At 38.6% G+C, this 18,602-nt stretch overlaps 2 protein-coding genes across 9 annotated transcripts; one reads left to right on the top strand and one right to left on the bottom strand.

Annotated features, from left to right (window-relative positions):
- Window positions 1-7,107: 7,107 nt before the first annotated feature.
- LOC103416128 (alanine--glyoxylate aminotransferase 2 homolog 1, mitochondrial) lies at window positions 7,108-12,918 on the top strand. Its single transcript, XM_029093744.2, has 9 exons — window positions 7,108-7,696; window positions 7,825-8,055; window positions 8,255-8,425; window positions 9,114-9,257; window positions 9,363-9,542; window positions 9,732-9,957; window positions 11,370-11,483; window positions 11,627-11,713; window positions 12,556-12,918. The coding sequence occupies exons 1-9, from the start codon at window positions 7,430-7,432 to the stop codon at window positions 12,597-12,599; spliced, it is 1,464 nt and encodes a 487-aa protein (XP_028949577.2). The 5' UTR covers window positions 7,108-7,429; the 3' UTR covers window positions 12,600-12,918.
- A 1,121-nt stretch (window positions 12,919-14,039) lies between these two features.
- Window positions 14,040-18,289, bottom strand: LOC103416129 (transcription factor TGA4-like). 8 transcript variants are annotated; one of them, XM_070814909.1, is made up of 10 exons: window positions 18,026-18,289; window positions 17,749-17,853; window positions 16,726-16,894; window positions 16,553-16,627; window positions 16,103-16,162; window positions 15,940-16,017; window positions 15,777-15,840; window positions 15,360-15,631; window positions 14,671-14,898; window positions 14,040-14,585 (listed from the first exon to the last, which is right to left on the bottom strand). In XM_070814909.1, exons 3-10 carry the CDS (start codon window positions 16,882-16,884, stop codon window positions 14,433-14,435), a joined length of 1,089 nt encoding a protein of 362 aa, XP_070671010.1. In that variant the 5' UTR covers window positions 16,885-16,894; window positions 17,749-17,853; window positions 18,026-18,289; the 3' UTR covers window positions 14,040-14,432. The 8 variants fall into 8 exon arrangements, with proteins under 8 accessions (XP_070671010.1, XP_028950163.2, XP_070671011.1 ...); XM_029094330.2 differs by having other exon boundaries at window positions 15,777-15,843; window positions 18,026-18,274; XM_070814910.1 differs by having other exon boundaries at window positions 18,056-18,185.
- Window positions 18,290-18,602: the final 313 nt, after the last annotated feature.

The following is an 18,602-nucleotide window of genomic DNA, read 5'->3' as shown; positions in this document are numbered from 1 at the left end:
GTTGGAATGGCAATAAAGACAATTTTATTGCTATAAACTTCAAATTAATTTTCTATGCCACCAAAAATCAAAAGAATATATCAAATATGAAGTCATAGGCTTTGATACCATTCAAAGACACATTCATGATGCACTGCAAACCCAGTACCTCATTGAGGAAAATACACAAGCTTTATGGGTTGCTTTGGCAGATCGTTTCGATCACCAAAGATACATCTTCTTGCCCTAAAGCAAGACACAACTGGCAACATTTGCGCTTCCAAGACTTTAAGTCTATGAATGAATACAATTCTGAAGTTCGTTCAATCTAATCACTTCTCAAGTTCTATAACGAGGATTTGACCGTGAAGGATTTCCTGGAGAAGACCTATTCGACCTTCTCTGCGACCAATATTGTCTTGCAGTAACAATATAGGGCTCAGAAGTTCACTAAGTTTTCGGATTTGATCACTGTTTGACTTCTTACTGAAAAGTGGAATCAACTATTGATGAAGAATCATCAAGCTCGACCTACTAGCGGGACCGCTGTGCCTGAAGCACACAATAGCGAAAATTGATGCCCGAACTGCCGTTCCAAGCGTGGTAGGCGCAACGAGAAGTCGTCCAACCAAGGTCAATAGAGCCAAGGCTCACATAAAGGAGGAAACCAGGCCCCAAAAGCGTTCTAACCTCGCTCCTAAGTTCTCGAACTTCAAGAATAAGGGAAAAGCACCCGACACCATGGATATGGACATGTGCTACTTGTTGGCATTTACGACTTAAAATTAGGATGACGCAAAAATTAAGTTTGTGTTACCTATTTTGTTTGGTGTCCTATTTGAGTTTGGATTTCACTTCTTGGTTGGATTCCTTGCTTGGTGGAGAGATTTTGTTAATTAACTATTTGATTAGGATTAGGATTTTACTTCCAATTAGGATTAGAATTCTCATTGTAACCTAAGTCCTATGCGCTATAAATAGGACCTTAGAGTTAGTTTATTTTGTGTGCCACACCATTAGTTTAGAGAGTTTTCTCTAAATTGGGTTTTGGGTGGAGGGCACCGTTTGGAGTCATGAGTGTGTGGCAAATTCATGGCTCATTCATTCGGCAATGTGGTGAGAACCAATTTATAAGTTAGAGAACAATTTGGGAGAATTCCGTTTGTTCGAGTTCTCTACTCGTTTGGTTCAAGGTTTGTAATTTGTGAAATTTGGGTTGTGAGAGTTAAACACTCTTTTGTAATCTCTGTTTGTTTTGTGAAATTCCTCGCCGTGCTTTGCCTGTGGATGTAAGCTTTATGCTAAACCACGTAAATCTCTTGTGCTATTTTGAGGTAGTTTTTAGTTTTCGCATATGATGTTGATATTTCGTACTTTGTTAGAATTCGCTTCCGTTTGTGCATAAAAAGTACAACAAGTGGTATTAGAGCCAGGTTCGGCTTAGGCTTGCTTGCCAATCATTATGAAGTTTTTTGCATCGTTGGTGAAATTTGATATTCGAAGAATTTGATGGGAGGAATGATCTTGGGAGTTTGTATACCAAATCCTTTGTTTGTCTTTGAGGCAATGTTTGTTCACTCTGCATTTGTCATAAGGTGGAGTTTGATGTTCATGACTTTCTTGAAATGTTCGCACTTTTTGGTTTTTCAAAGCTTTGTATAGAATTTTTGGCTCAATTTGTTAGTTTCCGTAATGGAATTTGTTGGAGAAGTGTTGAAGGAAATTTCAAGATTTGAAGACTTATGGATTTTTTGAGTCGTGGTGGAGATCAGTTTCAAAAGAATTTGGTGATCACTTTGTGTTTATATTTGTTATTCCAATTTGAAGTTTGTATTTGATTTTGAAGTTTGCTAATTTTTCGCCGGGGTGGAGACTGTTGAGATTTATGGCTCTAAATTCGCCGGGGTGGACATAGACTAAATTATTTAACCTTGTTGTATCTAGTTTATTTCTTTTCTTTGTATCCCCTCAAAAGTTCTCCAATTCATTTCACAATTGGATGAACTTGTAATTAGTCCATCCTTTGCGAATTAGGTACACCATTTCCATAAGTATACCACTATGAAACTAAAAAAGAAAAAAACACACGATTAATTAAAAAAAAAAGAAAAAAAACCAAACCGCCTAGGAATGCCTAGGACTGCCTAGGTGCCACCTAGGTTCGCCTAGGCGGCTGCCTAGCTCCAGATCGATTAATGATTTGCATTGAATCGCGGCGGGCCTTCACTGTTTAGCACCTACGCAGCCACATGGGCCGATTTTAAGAACACTGGTAATTTTTGTGATTTGGGTTGAAAGGGTTAAACATTCTTTTGTAATCTCCGTTTGTTTAGTGAAATTCCTCGCTGTGCTTCACCCGTGGACGTAGACTTTACACCAAATCACATAAATCTTTTGTGTTCTTTTGGGATTGTTTTTAGTTTTCGCATATGATGTTGATATTTGGTACTTTGATAGAATTTGCTTATATATGTGCATAAAAGTACAACATTACCGTTGTGGTTCGAAGGACCGTTGTCCCATGTTTGGCGAGCTCCTCCCAAGTTCGTAGCTGAGTATCATTCTTGTCGTAAGAGGTTTTAATCAAACTTTTCTTAAGTGGATGAACCAAAGAATACAAAGATGGAGGCTTCTGACTTTCAGGAGGATGTTGCCCCAATGGAAGATTAGATTCTTGGTCATGGGCCCACATTTGGCCAAATTTTACCCCTCGAGCCGAATTCCCTATGTTGGGCGAGGGCGAACCCCTATGTTATTTCTTGGTTTAAGTTTTAAACAATTTTGCTTTATGTTTGGATTATTTTGTTGATGTTTGTCTTAATTTTGGATATTAAGTTTATGGATTATTTTCTCGAATAATGAATTGAATAAAATTTATGTTTACGAACCTTTTATGTATGTGACAATTCAATTAATTTATTTCTAGATATGACTAGTAGGGAAGTTAGTTGTCTTGCAAATAGTGCAACCACGCACACCGTTGAATGCACCTATTTCACTAACTTTGTACCTAAGAATGCACCCTCTCAGGTCCATCTAACTTGATCGAAGGATAAGGACATGCCCGTATAGTGTTGTCCAATGGCACTGATTTGACCATTAAAGAGACACTTTATACTCCATGTTCCGAAATAACGTTGTTGAGCTTTAAAGATACTGGAGAGAATAACTATCACACTAAAACCTATGTAGAAAAAGGAGCTGAATTTTTGTGTATCACTTCCTATGAATATGGCTAGAAGCGTATTCTAGAGAAGATGAAGCGTATCCCGAGTGAACTGTATACTACAACCATATGCCCATTGAATGCCACTATGTGGCTGGCCCTACCTTAAGGATTGCACACAAAATTTTGCTTTGGTGTGGCCATTTAGGACATCCTCGACGAGTTGTGATGCGCTGTATCCTCAAATCTTCACATGGGGATCCCCTAACACGAAGCTTAGGCACGATCCAGAAGGATATATGATGCCAAACCTCCTATATGGGAAAGCTCATCTTTCAGCCTTCCTATGATAAGATTCATTTTTATCCTCCTACTTTTCTACAAAGGATTTAGGGGGATATTTGTGGATCGATTCAACCACTCTGCGAACCATTTAGATACTTTATGTTATTGGTTGACACTTCCACATGTTGGCCACATGTGTGCTTATTATTGTTTACAAGAAACATTGTCTTCTTGAAACTGTTGGCTCAGGTTATCAAGTTCAGGGCTCACCACCCTAATTATTCGATCAAATTCATTCGATTGGATGATGTTGGAGAACTCACATTGAAAACTTTCCTCTAGCATTATTCAATTGAATAAATTTGATCGGATAATCATGATGGTGTGCCCTGAAATTGAACATCCAGCATGTCGATTGGGATTGAAGTTGAACATCTAGTACCCTATGTTCATACTCAGAACCACCTGATAGAAGCTTTCATTAAGCGCTTTCAAATGATTGTGCAATCATTGGTTATACATACCAAGCTCTCGATCGTTGCTTTGGGCTATGCAATATTGCACCCAGCTATGTTGGTTTGTTTGGGGTTTGTTGCGACCTAACCATATAACGCCTTTCAGTTGGTTATCAGATACAAACTCGACATGCGATAAACGTTTTTGGTTGTGTGATTTTTGTGCCGATTGCGCCGCCCTTACATACTAAAATAGCTCATCAGAGAAGGATGAGAATCTATGTCGATTATGATTCTCTGTTTATCATTCATTACTTAGAACCTTTGACATGTGATCTCTTTACCACTCGTTTCGCAGATTGTCACTTCTATGAGATAATCTTCCAGTCGTTAGGGGGAGATAAAAATGTCAACATTCCTGAGACTGAAGTGCGATGCATCCTAGATAGAGCGGAGCTCAGAGCATGGCAGATGCTTTCATTGATCTAGCGAGAGTGAAGAGATCACATATACCAGCTACAAACATGCCTGGAATGATAGATGTACCAAATGTATGATAGACTTCCCTCTTGGAAGGACGGGACGCCTCCGTGGTGAACCCTCATACTTTGGTGGCTAACCAATCCTCTGCTCCTACCCAAAAGCGTGGCAGACCCTTTGGTTTAAATGATTCACAACCCGAGAAGGGGCAACCCACAATACAAGTTGTTAATCATACCGTGAATATGACCATCGCTTACTTATTGTATCCAACACATGAGGAAATTATAGACTATAGAAGGGCCTTGGAATAGACCAATCCATCTCCCGAGAATCGAGAGATTTTGGTCCACTATACTAGCTTGGATAATGTTTGGTGTAGAAATGAGATGATAATCGACAATGCATTAGCATAGGCAGCAGTTACTGAGATCATGTTGAGCGATGACCTTAAACCTCGTTCTATTGATGAATGTCACTGTAGAACTGATTGGTTAAACCGGAACTAAGCAATCCAAGTCGAACTCGATTCTCTTGCAAAACGTCCCGTAACTCCTACACCACCACATGTTAAGCCCGTTGGCTACAAGTGGGTTTTCGTAAGGAAGTGTAATAAGAGGAATGAAATAGTGCGATACAAAGCACGTCTTGTGGTGCAAGGCTTTACTCAATGCCCTGGGATTGGTTATTGAAAATTGAAACGTATTTGCTCGTAGTGGATGTGATTACCTTCCGCTACCTTATTAGTTTGCTAGTTTCCAAAAAACTAGATATGTAGCTTATGGACGTGGTAATAGTGCATCTTTATGGGGATCTTGATACGAAAATCTATATGAAAGTTCCCGAAGGACTTACATTGGCTGGATCAAATAATTCTAGACCACGAAACACCCTCTCTATTAGGCTGTGGCGTTCACTTTATAAATTGAAGCAATCCGCTTGGATGTGTTATAACCGTCTGAGTGAGTATTTGATAAGTCAGGGATATGTGAACAACAAACTATGCCCTTGTGTGTTCATTAAGAAGTCACATTCAAGATTTGCAATCATTGTAGTTTATGTAGATGACATGAATCTCATTGGGACTTTTGAAAAACTTGAGAAAATTGCCGTGCACCTGAAGTCGGAATTTGACACGAAAGATTTTGAGAAAACTTAATATGGTCTTGCCCTGGAGATCAAGCATTGTTCAAATGGAATCCTAGTACATCAGTCGAATTACACCCAGAAGGTGTTGCGTCATTTTAATGAGGATAAAGTGAAGCCTTCGAGTACTCCTATGGTCATTCGATCGCTAGATGCCAAATGAGATTCCTTCCGTCCAAAGGAAGATGAAAAAGAGAATTTGGAACCTGAAGTTCCATATCGAAGTGCGATAGACACTTTATTGTACTTAGCTAAGTGCACTAGACCCCGACATCTCCTTTGTTGTCAATCTTTTGGCAAGTTATAGCAATGCGCCCACACACAAACACTGGACAAGTGTTAAAGACATCTTCTGCTACCTCAAAGGTACGACGAATTTGAGTTTGTTCTATTCCTACAAATCCCTGGGAGGTGTTGCAGCCCCCCTCAGTTCTTAAGTCGATTCATGCCTTGTTGGTTATGCTGATGCATAGTACTTATCCGACCAGCACAAGGTGCACTCTTAAATGTGTTACATCTTTACTGTTTGAGGCACTGGAATATCTTGGAGGCCAACCAAACAGACATCAGTTGCCACTTCTTTGAACCATGCTAAGATACTCGCCTTACATGAAACTACTCAGGGAATGCTTTTGACTGAGAGTAGTTGTGGGACTTATTTGAAGTACTTGCAATCCTTATTTCGTCGTTGATGTCCCTACAACAATCTATGAAGATAATGTAGCATGTATCAAAAAGCTTAAGAATGGATACAGCAAAGGAGACAACACTAAGCACATTTCATCGAAGTTCTTCTTCTCACATCAGTAATAAGAGCATCAGAAGATTGAAGTCAAGCAAATCCGCTCCTAGGACAACCTGGCTGACCTCTTCACCAAATCTTTACCAAAGATGATTTTCTAGAAGCTTGTTCAAGGAGTTGTTATGCATAAACTTTTTGAGTTGTAACATTGTTAGCTGGGGAGTAACCTGAAGTATACTCGCTTGATCTTAATGTACTCTTTTTTCCTACAATTAGGAGCATTTTTCCCTTTGGGTTTTGCTACCTAAAGAGGATTTGACGAGGCACCCATCTTGGGTTGGTCATATCCCTGATGTACGTCCCGTAGACTTTTAATTTGACTTTGCACTTTCTCACGCACTTTTCTTTATGGAGGACAAGTATTCGTCTACTCTTTACTACTATAAATAAAAGCATTGTGTAAGGAGAATAACACATCTCATATATACAGAGAAATCCCTAAACTTTCTCCTCTCTTGCCGAACCCTCTCTCTCCTTTGTTAAATAAATTGGCCACAATATTGAGATTTTATAAAAAATGGGGATGAGAAAATAGAACAATAAGATGGATTATCAGCACCAAGCAATTTATTTAAGAAGAGGACATACATTCGGTCAATTATTATTCCCTAGGCAATAATTGTCAATTATGTAGTTATTTATTTATTTTGTTTTGAACAAATGATATTATCTACACTAAAGAGAATGAATGAGATTAATTTCATAATGGACTAGTAATAATATAGTTCAAACTCGCCACTGACAAGAAACGAATCTAAAACTTAATAGCATTAAACCATAGTATCCAGTAAATTAGATTCCCACTGGGAAACGGAAGCAAGTATTAGCTCACCCCAATAACGTAGGTGACGTGAGTAACCGTCCTCTCTTTCTATCTCCTCATAGACCGATGCTATACGAAGGAATCTTTCGAGACAGACGCACTAAACTGAACACAACACTGGCTGACGCTGCTTTTTTGTAATCTAGTTCCTAACTTCCTTGTTCCTCCCTCTTCCTCGGTCAATCCACTCCATTTTCTTTCCCCACTCAATATATTTCTGATTTTCTGGCCTTTTGATCTCTCTCTCTCTCTCTCTCTCTCTCTCTCTCTCGTCAAATTGAATCAAATCATCCATGGCCTTCCGAAGGCAGCTCTTGAACAAAGCTTTAGGAGGAAGGGGAGAAGCTAAGGCCAAGATTGCTGACTACCACCATTGTTATCGCAGGCCATCTCTCTCTACTACTACGGCTTCTTCTTCTGCTGCTGCTGGTGTTGGTGAACCGTTGCTGCCACCTTTTGATTACGAGCCTCGGCCTTACAATGGACCTCGAGCCGATCAAGTATTCCAGAAGCGAAAAAAGTTTCTGGGTCCTTCTATTTTCCATTATTATCAGAACCCTGTATGTATGTTTGTTTGTTTGTTTGCTTGCTTTTTCTCTACGGATTCGGATTTTGGATTTGGGTTTTGGGTTTTTAAATTCATTCACTCAGGAATTGAAATTAGTTCCATTTCTCGTTGTTTGCACAGCTCAATATTGTTGAAGGGAAGATGCAATATTTGTTCGACGAGAATGGCAGGCGGTATCTTGACGCTTTCGCCGGGATTGTAACCGTTTCTTGTGGACATTGCCATCCAGATGTTTTGAATGCTATCATAGAACAGAGCAAGCTTCTGCAGCATGCCACAACCATTTACTTACACCACGCAATAGCTGATTTTGCTGAGGCATTAGCTTCCAAAATGCCTGGAAATTTAAAGGTCTGTTGTTCGATTACTCGCTCATCTCAAGCATCGCAAAGTTTAATAACTAACTATGGTTGTATTATAATTGGAAACATGTACTTCATTTTGGCATCTTCGTCGAACTTCTGGTAGATGCTTTACCCTTTTTATGTGCTTCATTATCACTTTTTCCTTGTCTCCAACTACTAATTAGATAGACGGTTGTAAAATACAGGTTGTTTACTTTGTGAATTCTGGGACAGAAGCAAATGAATTAGCAATGCTGATGGCTCGTCTATACAGTGGTAGTCTCGGTATGATTTCGTTGAGAAATGCATATCATGGGGGAAGTTCTAATACAATTGGTTTGACGGCTTTGAACACATGGAAGTATCCAATTCCACAGGTTTGTATAATCACTAGTCAGCATTGCTCCAAAGTTCCATCACCAGGCGTGCTCTTTTTAGAATACATCTAAACTTGCTATGCCATTATTAGTTCTATGTAGAACCTGGTGGGGGTAACTATAGTTTTGTTCGGGGAGGTAGCCCAGCCAGGTAGGGAAGGGGTTCTGGTTAAGTTAACCAGTTTATCAAATTTTAATTGGATGTATATCCTTACTATTCCAACAACTGTTACCCGCGACTGGTGTGTATGCTGTTCAATTTGGTCTCTTGATGTACACCCAGGGTTATCCATGATTTTTTCTTTTTCATCTTTCTGACATGTTTTGTAGTTTTGCAGGCGCAACATTCTCAAAGTAAAATTCTACAAATGCTATTAAGACTATATCTGAATTTAATTTTTTCCCCATTCTTATTCAAATAACAGTTATACACATTCACTGTAGATGGTGTCCTATGACCGAAAAAACTTGCTAGTCAATGATTAGATTGTCTATAACTCATTCTAACATATGCTTATGCCATGTACATTCATCAGTCCATACACTTGCCGAGTCTTCACTGTTTGGATAACTACTACTTTTCCAGTGTTACCCAATTTAAAACTACATAATCCATCATACACGAACGCTTGGTGAGAGATGCCAATTTCTTTGCATTATCTACTTGATTGTTGATTTCTCATCTCAGGGTGAAATTCATCACGTTGTAAATCCAGATCCTTACCATGGGATCTTTGGATCTGATGCCAAAAGTTATGCTAAGGATGTACAAGATCACATTGACTATGGAACTTCAGGAAAAATTGCTGGGTTTATATCTGAAACAATACAGGTCAGAACTTACTGTTGTTTTTAATGTGGCTAAAAATTGATACATAGAACACTGTGATGAGAATGCCGATAGTTAATGAAGTATTTTTGCTTTATCTAACTTTAGGGAGTTGGAGGAGCAGTTGAACTGGCCCCTGGATATTTAAAACTGGTTTATGACCTTGTTCGCAAGGCTGGTGGTGTCTGCATTGCTGATGAAGTACAAACTGGATTTGGCCGCACAGGAAGCCATTATTGGGGCTTTGAAACACAGGATGTCATTCCTGATATAGTTACCATGGCAAAGGTCTATATTTCAATCGAGATTTTGTCTTTCACTATTGAAAGGATTGGATTATGTTTTTTTGGTGTATGTCAGTACTATGCGGTTGTGATGTATATTTCATTTCCAGCCTTTTCTATGGATGATGACTTTGGCTGTAGTGAAAAGAAATAACTTACAAATTTACAAAATTTATTCCTAATTTACTTCCAGGGAATTGGAAATGGATTGCCATTGGGAGCAGTGGTGACAACACCAGAAATAGCAAGTGTACTAGCCCAAAAGATTCAATTCAACACTTTTGGTGGAAACCCTGTATGCTCTGCTGGAGGGCTTGCAGTGCTAAGAGTTATTGATAAGGAGAAGCGTCAAGTTCATTGTGCTGATGTTGGCTCTCACTTACTGGGGCGTTTGAGAGACCTTCAGGAAAGATATGAAAGTAACCACCCTCGAACTCAGTGCTTTCTCTTTAATTTAAATATGAATTTTCCAGCACTTATATATCCCATGGCCCTTTATTGATTGAGAAGTTCACTGAGCCAGTTTAATTCTTTTATATTTAAGCAAAGATTAAATATCGAGGAGTGCAGAGCTATCCTATGCTCCTTGTGGTATTCCACCAACATTATTCCAAAATGATGGAATATAATGTTGGTGGCTGGGTGGAGGCAAAGGTTGGAAGCCACTGAAAATTGGAGTTGATTGCTCCAGTTTTCCTTGTCTCCAAATGTTTTCAGAGGACTAACGTGATCATCTCCCTCATCCATTCATGCACATGGGCTGAGACTCTGCCACCGTGGGATAAGTCCACTTTGAGAGAAACCATTCCATACTAAGCCTTTAAGGGTCATAAATTTGATGGTTTTAATTACTAAGTTGATTTTTGTTTCTTTTTTTTTTTTTTTTTTGTTTGGTTTGATATCTGCATAAAGATTGGAAATGAGGGATTTTGTTGCAAGTCAGGGTTCATATGTTTGTGGCATGGTGGAGGTTTTGTAGGTGACGCTTCTTGTTGTCTTGGTTTCTTGGTACTTTAATCGGGTCTACTAGCATGCTACTGCCTATTCATTGTGACAGCAGTGTGGGGTTAATGCTTTCTCCACCAGCTACATTTTTGTGTTTTTGGTCCGTGTTTTATGCTTGTTTTCTTTGTGTTGCTAAGGGGTTTTTGTTGGTGTCATTTTGGGTTTGCCTTCTCAGTGCTTGTGGTCTAGCTGTTTTGTGGCTTTGTCTATTTGCGCTTTTGGTGTTGGCTTCACATGGTGGGGTTTGCTACGTGGGGTGATTTCCTTCTATCTATTTGTCTTCTTCCTCTTCTCTTTCATTTTTATTTAAATAAACAAAATACTTAACAGATCTAAGGGACCATACTACAAGGGCAATGACTGTTATGAAATAAACCTTATAATAGTTGGTATGGGTAATGAATAAATCACCCTTACTTTTTTTCCATAAAAAGTTGTATATATTTATGAACGCTGCTCATAATGCCCAATCATTGTTACAAACAAATAGATTTTCAAGAACAAATTGGTTCAACAAACCTTTTACAATATTTTGGTCACGGAAGGGAACTGTGAGAAGGATGTTTCAGGAGTATGGTTGAGTGCCTAATCATTACATGCACGACTGGTTTTAAATATCCCTTTCTTTGCTTTCTTTTTAGATATAAAACAGTTTCTCCATATCATTTAAATAACCCTGTTAGTGTTTTAAATGTTCCGACTTGATTTTGCCCGCTTACTACACTAAGCCTAGTAGAATCAGTTGAGTTGCAACTGATTGAGTTAAAAAACTGGCACTTCCCTTCCTGGTGTGGTGCCATACTTTGACCTCTAAATGCTGTTTCAGTCATTGGAGATGTCAGAGGCCGAGGCTTAATGGTGGGGATAGAACTTGTTACTGACAGGAAAGAGAAGACACCTGCGAAGGCAGAAACCGCTATTTTGTTTGAGAAACTCAGAGGTATCAAGACACCCTCCCTGCTCATACTGTTAGTTCTATTTTTCAAAGCTCAAAATTTAAGTTACATTTATCTCCCTCTGCTTACATTTGCCCCCATGGAATTCCTTTTTACATGCTAATCATAGTTTGGTTATTGATTGAAGAGCTCGGAGTTCTAGTTGGGAAAGGAGGACTACATGGAAATGTTTTTAGGATAAAGCCACCAATGTGTTTTACCAAACAAGATGCAGGTACTTGTCATCTCTTACCATTGGTATAAATTAGTGGTAACCGAAAAACATTCTATGAGCTGAGAAAGAACAATCTAATCAACCTAGGACACACACATGGTGTATATTACATGCATGCATACACACAATTATTCTTTGGCAAGTCCTTAAATGATTGACATGTGATGGAAGAGCCAAGTCAAAAGTTCAACAAATGAGAGTCTTTCTGCTTAAGTAACAAATGCAGTTTGCACATGTCGTCTGCAAATTCATCGTCTTTGAGTCTCTCGATTGAGGAATTGTATGGCATGGGTACACCACCACGGTGGCATCCTGTGCCAATGAAAGAAAGAAATGTGTAAATTTTTGTCCACATGTCCTTGTTTCATTGGCACATGACATCATGTGGCGGTGTAACCATGCCATGTAAGTTGTTATCTCTGTTTACATTATTAACGTGGATCTTTCCAAATTAATGTACCAATTAGCCTATAAAAATGGCCACTGCATAAGCTTTTAAAATACGTGTTAGTGAAAGGAAATTCTGGATTTCCTGCTTGTGTGCGAGGCACAGCAACCTTGGAGTGATTCCAAGGCACCTTTGGTGTGATGCTGGAGTTTTTCTAAATTCTCTATTAAACTGATTCCACGATGCCAAAGGCCGGAGTGAGTCCGGATATCTTTGATGTTCCTATCTTTTCCTACTGTCCTACATCATGTTTTCAACTGTTAAATTTTGTATGAATGGTTGACGTCCATGCTTAACTGTGAGTGTGGCTGTGTATAAATGATGAAATTATTGTGCTCGGGTTACGTTATTATGGTTGGAATACATACTTAGATTGTTAATTGTATGACTGCAGATTTCCTTGTTGATGCTTTGGACTACTCTATGTCAAAGTTGTGAGGGCTAATAAACGAAGAGCCAACCTGATAATGTGCTTTGTAAAAAACTTTGAATGATGTGAAGTTAAATCCCAAGCTTTCGTGCTCATATAGCACGAGAAGGAGCAGCTTGATCCTCTTGTCGAAGGTGTCTAGAAGTCGTTGGATGGAACGAATCCATGTATGAGGAGCGAGGACACAAATTTGTGCTCCAAAATGGATTCCTTTAGTTTATTGCTAGAGGCCATTACAAGAGTGAAACAAGCTGTGCATGTTTGTTCCTTGTTAAGGAATTAAGGATGAATGTTTCATATTTACTAAGCCGGAAGTGCTTTTCAACACCCTCCACTGTTGCTTTTTATTTTTATTTTTTTTTCATTGTCATGAAGCACAAAATTGGATGAGGATCTGCTCCGGATCCTCTTTGTGAGGGTTCTAGGAATCCTATACATTCATGGTCGTGCGGCTAGAAATTACTAGATACTGTTTGTGTTTAATTTTAAATAAAAAAATCCAGATCCCACAAAATTGAGAAAAGATCACAAGTTTGAAATCTCGTTTGCCAAAGATATGAAAAAGAAAAAAAAAAAAAAAAGACAAGAATGACATAGGATTGCAAGAAAGACGTGAAATTTCTCAACTAGGCCTACATTGATATATATATATTATGGATATAACCTTGATATCATAGATCTAGTCTAGATATTGTTGATACGATGTTCATGTTGTGCGTAAATTGTTTATGTGTTCACAATGTTGATGATAACAAAAATACACGTTGGATAAAATGTTGTTAATAACAAAAATACATGTAAGATATGTTACGTTCACGATATTGTTAATATGGTTAAAACTACGGAAACAAGCCATCAAATGTTACATGTCCACGGATTCTTGAACTTCCTCTACCGCCGAGCAAAACTCGACACCATTTATTACTCACCTGCGTAATTCAAATATTCAAATTTAATTCACAAACAAATTAGCAACCAATCTCGTCTCTTTTATTCAAACAAAAGATGAACCCTAGCTTGAAAATTCCAACGATGCAATTTGCATTTGCGCGAGGCAAGATTTGGGGTTTCATGTCAACAAAGTACACAACTAGTTCTGGCTTTTAGGGAGTAGGCAAAGGGTTTCGGTTCGGAGCTGGACTTTGTTCGAAAATTTGCTTCTCAGCTGCCAAACGGAACGTGACTTTTGTAGTTGCCAGAAGTGATTCTCCAGCCACCTTTGCCAGACACCACAAATTTGTTTTCAGTAGCTCGCAAACAGGGCTGATTGCGCACACTAGTTGCAAGTAGAAAACTTCTCTTCCGATGCCCGCACTAGTCTGAAAATTTCGCCAACGTACCTGAAAACGAGCATCCCATCCCCACTGAAAACAAATGTCCATCATCAGGTGAATGGCTTCTATACATATCAATCAAGTACGTACTATCAAGACCTATTTTAACAAACCTTTCCAGAACAAGACCGTTCATGTTCAAAGCACGACGATAACCGCACTAACAGTCAGTACACATCAAAGAAGGACGATAACCTCGTAACATGATCCAGTTCCGTCGATAAGACTCAAATCCTAACTTCTGTAAATCTCGTTTTCTAACATACAAAGACATCGAAAATAAACTTATTTACATAGAAGCTTCCAGCAGATAAAATGACTCCATATTTACAGCTTCTGAAAATATGGGATGCTGCTTGAAAATTTTCGGCAGCTTGGATTATGTTATGTCTACATATGTATGGATATGGAACAACATTACCCAAAGCACCTCTGGTTTCTTTTCTGGTGGTAATTATCCTGTTGATATATTGAGCCTCATCACTTTGAATGCTCTTGATGCTAAAGTTAGGCAGGCTCACGCGGACGAGCAGCCCAGAGTGAGCTCAAAGCCCGAAGGCGATGGAAGTACCCTCCCAAGGCAAGAAGGCCTCGAGCAGCCTGGCGGGTTGTGAGGATGCGTGACATCTGCTGTAAGGTCTCCCGCCGAAGATGATCAGCCTGTTTGGGTAAAAAGATCATTTAGTCAGAAAACTTGCAATAATAAAACTCCAACAGGAAACAGGCGGATGGAGTATAACATTACCTGGGTCACAAAGCTCACAAGAGCTTCCAATCGCTCCATCGCATTAGCCATCTGCGGGACATAACTGCCTTCGCCCAGTTGACCAGCTGCCACAGTCTCGGCCAGAGTGTGCTGGAGTTTATCCATACCTTGAGAAAGAGCATCTTCTGCTTGTTGACATGATTGTCTAAGGTTGTGAACATCCAAAAGTTGTTGGTCTGTCAACGGGTCAAGGTGAGGCTGAAGAACCTGTAATTTATGTACTCAATGCTGGAACTTAGTGTTGAAAAAAATATGCCAAATGAATAATAAGGCCACGTTTTGGCGAGGGATTTCCAAATCCCAAGAGATTGAGGCCAAGTTAGTAACGAATGAACCACAAAATTTTAGTTAGCGGAGAATAGTAGACATGTACGAATGATTTGTAAATGAATCATTCCAAGTACTAATTTGCAAATCCCTCTAAAATGCTCATGATGTGCATTTCTAATTCCCTCTAACATTTTGAGGTCTGAAATCCCGAAGATGAAGTTAACATACAATCATCCTACAGGGCAAACACTAGATCCTCTGGCATCCTATAATTGCTGATTCTTTTTGGTTTTAATGAATAACTCTAATATTATGAGTTCTACCGCAACCCGACAAGTCCAGAGAACAAAAATGCATCTATCATCTTCACTTTTGAATCCTGTCAAACCATAAATTACCTTAAGAAGCTCTGAAGGGCGAAACCCTCCAATCCACGAGAAAAACCGTTCAGCTGATGTTTTCCACATCCCAGACATCACATAGAAAACGTCAGCTTTCGCAGCTGTTGATTTCATGCTGAAAAGTTCAAAATAGTGACTCATGCCGTTATCCACAAGGAACCGAAGCTCTACATCACTTATACGAGCATCCAAAGCACTTCCCAGTTCACAAATTTGCCTATTTTGTTCTTCCACCCAGTGTCCATACTCCATCTCAAATGTTGTTATACCTGCAGAACTTGGAGTTTCGAATTTTAGAATACAAGGACATGAAAATCAAAGGTGAAAGGGCAAAAAAATTTGTTTTCAAACACGTAATAAAGGTAATGACACAACGCAATGAAGATATGGCAAAATGCAGACAAACAAATAAACCTGAGTTTATGGTGCCAGAAAATCCAAGAGGATTAGTATCCAATCCACCGCCGATATACACGCCCTGCTATAATTTACAAGGAAAGAAGTTATATCAATTGTTATTCTTCGGAATCAATCAATAAATTGTAATCACATAAAAGCAAAGTAATCTTCTCCTGACCTGTTGTCTCACTCGGTCAAGTTCTTGCTCTAGTTGAATAAGCTTCAAACGACTCGTTTCTAACTGCTGAACATAGGCCTGTATTGGAAAACTCATCAACTTAGTCCATTACATCACTGGTTGCATGTATCATATCCTTTCAAATACTTAGTACACTTCCTACCTTCTTTCGCATCCGGCTTTTACGAGCAGCCTCCCGATTTTGTGCAAGACGTCTTTGCACCTAAATATTCAACACAGAACTAATGTATAAGCTGCTGGTGTGAAAGCATTAACTACCAAGATGAATTACTAGAACAAGGAAAATGACAGTTACTTCAACTAATACTTCATTAGTCTCAATCTCCATTCATGAGTCATGACTAATCGCTGAAATCGTGAACATTAACAAAGCAAGCATGACAGTAAAAGAGGAATTGCAGGTACATGTGTATTTCGTGACAACGCACAAAAGAGAAGTGGGCATATATCGAAAAGAAATATCTATGTATCATAAAGAAGAATCATCAACAGAGAGTCAGAAGCGATGTGGGCAGTACAGTTACCTGCATGCTTTGTTAAATAAAAAACAAGAGTTCACCATGAGGGTGAAGCAGAATTCTGGAATTCTTACCTTGTCCGTAGGTTTAGTTGCTTCTTGATCATACTTGCTAGAAGGTCCCAGAATTCCATGAGAAGCATCCTCTGACTAGAGAAATCCAATGATAACACAACAGCTGAGAAAAGGGACTGATGTGGGCGGGCGCCAGGAAACAAGAACAAAGGGCATAAATTTCAAAAGTTCACCTGGTTATCTAGTTTTGCGTCTACATCCAGTATCATGGATGCTGAGGCATTAAAATTACCACTACTCCTAAAGCTTTCGTCCCACATGCTAATTTGGTGGATAGGCTCAAACACTCCCATCCTTCTTGAGGTGACAAACTGGGTGGATGGAGAATTCATGCTTCTTCAACTGGCAATGGAAGAAACCCAATGAATTTTTTTTACATATATAAAAGCATGTTGATCGTAAAACCTCCAAGATTTTTCAGAAAGAGAGAAGTTGGAAAACCAGATTTCTATAATCTCGATCGATATGCCAAAACCGATATCCATCTAAGGTCTATTTGTATATGAATTCCAACGTAACTAATAATACACTGCAATTAGTTAACAATAAAACAAGAAACAACTGCAAGTTTCCAAAAAAAAAAAAAAAAAAAAAAACAAGAAACGACTGCATTACGAATTGATAAAAATTAGAGAGAAACAAGTATATATCCCTACACTCCGAAGGGACGGAAGCTCAGACAAGTACCCCTAGCTTCTGAAGAAATTATCAGAAGTGTGGAGTTGCTAAGGTAACAAGGGTTTCCCATACTTTTAAGGACAGAAACGAAACGAAAGGTTGTCGAAAAATATACCATACAAAATGTATTAGGCGTTGAAACTGCACAAGGTTTCTCCTAAGGTGGACAGGTTCCATTTCCATACATGGTTACGACTTATGCAATATGATTAACAACAAAAGTTATAAACGTTGATCATATGAACACACAGAGAGAAAAAAGAGATGGAAGAAGCAGGCAGAGGAGGAAGGACGACAAATATTTTGAGACACGATACCAAGTCAACCAAACATCTTTTTTTCTTCTTCTTGCATTAGCATCAACAACTAAAAACAAACTAGTTGCTTTACTTTTCTTCTTCTTCTTCTTCTACTTTTTCTCGGAAACCAATCATCTCTTCCCAGTTCCCCCTCGTGCTTCCCACAAAAACACAAAAACATAAACAAAAGAAAAAAAAAAGAAAAGATCAGAAACTCACTGAATATCTGAATTGAAGCAGAGATATGGATTTGGAATCGAAAACTCTGGCTCTAGCTGCTGATGCTGCTGCTGCTGCTGCTGCTCTCGGTCGATAGTCTCAGCTCTGCAAGTCCCATCATCGACTTAGCAAGAGGGAGAGAGAGAGAGAAAGAACACGACGACAGCTTATAAAACACACAACTTTCAAACTTTCTAATCCCATCTAATCTAATCTTTCTTTAACATACTCATTAACAAATAAATAAATATATCCCAATGACTTAATTATCATTCACCATTGCAACTCGTCGGTTGAAATCTCTTACTCATCGACTCACTGCTTCCCCAATTCAAACATTTTCTCCATCGTGCTGAATGTAAATTGATGTACTAATTACTTCCATTCAATATAATTATTGACCACTGCAAGTAGTGCATTGATTTAGTGGTTAGAATCTTTTTCGAGAATCTAGTACTCCGTCTAAATTTCAAACCCTCATTCTTTTCAATCAAACTAGCATAAGCTCACACAACTTGTGTAGGTGGATAATTTTTTATTTTTTATTTTTAAAATGAGAAAGAGAGAGGGAGAGAAAGAGATAAAGTGGAATGGGAATGAGTTTTTGTTTTTATTTTTATTTTTTAAATTAGAGATTTGTTAGGATCACATGTAACTATACTTTAAAAAAAAATCAGTAAATTTAGTTTGTGCAAAATTTCTTTATTGTTGATAATTTTATTTTGTAATAGAAGAAAAAATGTTTAAATTAACCTAGAAATATCGATTGTATTCAAAATTATTATAAACCTACGATCTAATGGTATTCTTCTTCAGTTGTAAGTATGAAGTCTTATGTTCGATTCTCGCAAAAA

The sequence above is a fragment of the Malus domestica genome, chromosome 15 (assembly GCF_042453785.1).
Source record: "Malus domestica chromosome 15, GDT2T_hap1".
Classification (NCBI taxonomy): Eukaryota; Viridiplantae; Streptophyta; class Magnoliopsida; order Rosales; family Rosaceae; genus Malus; species Malus domestica.
The sequence above is the reverse complement of the archived record's forward strand: the minus strand, read 5'-3'. Positions and strand labels throughout refer to the sequence as shown.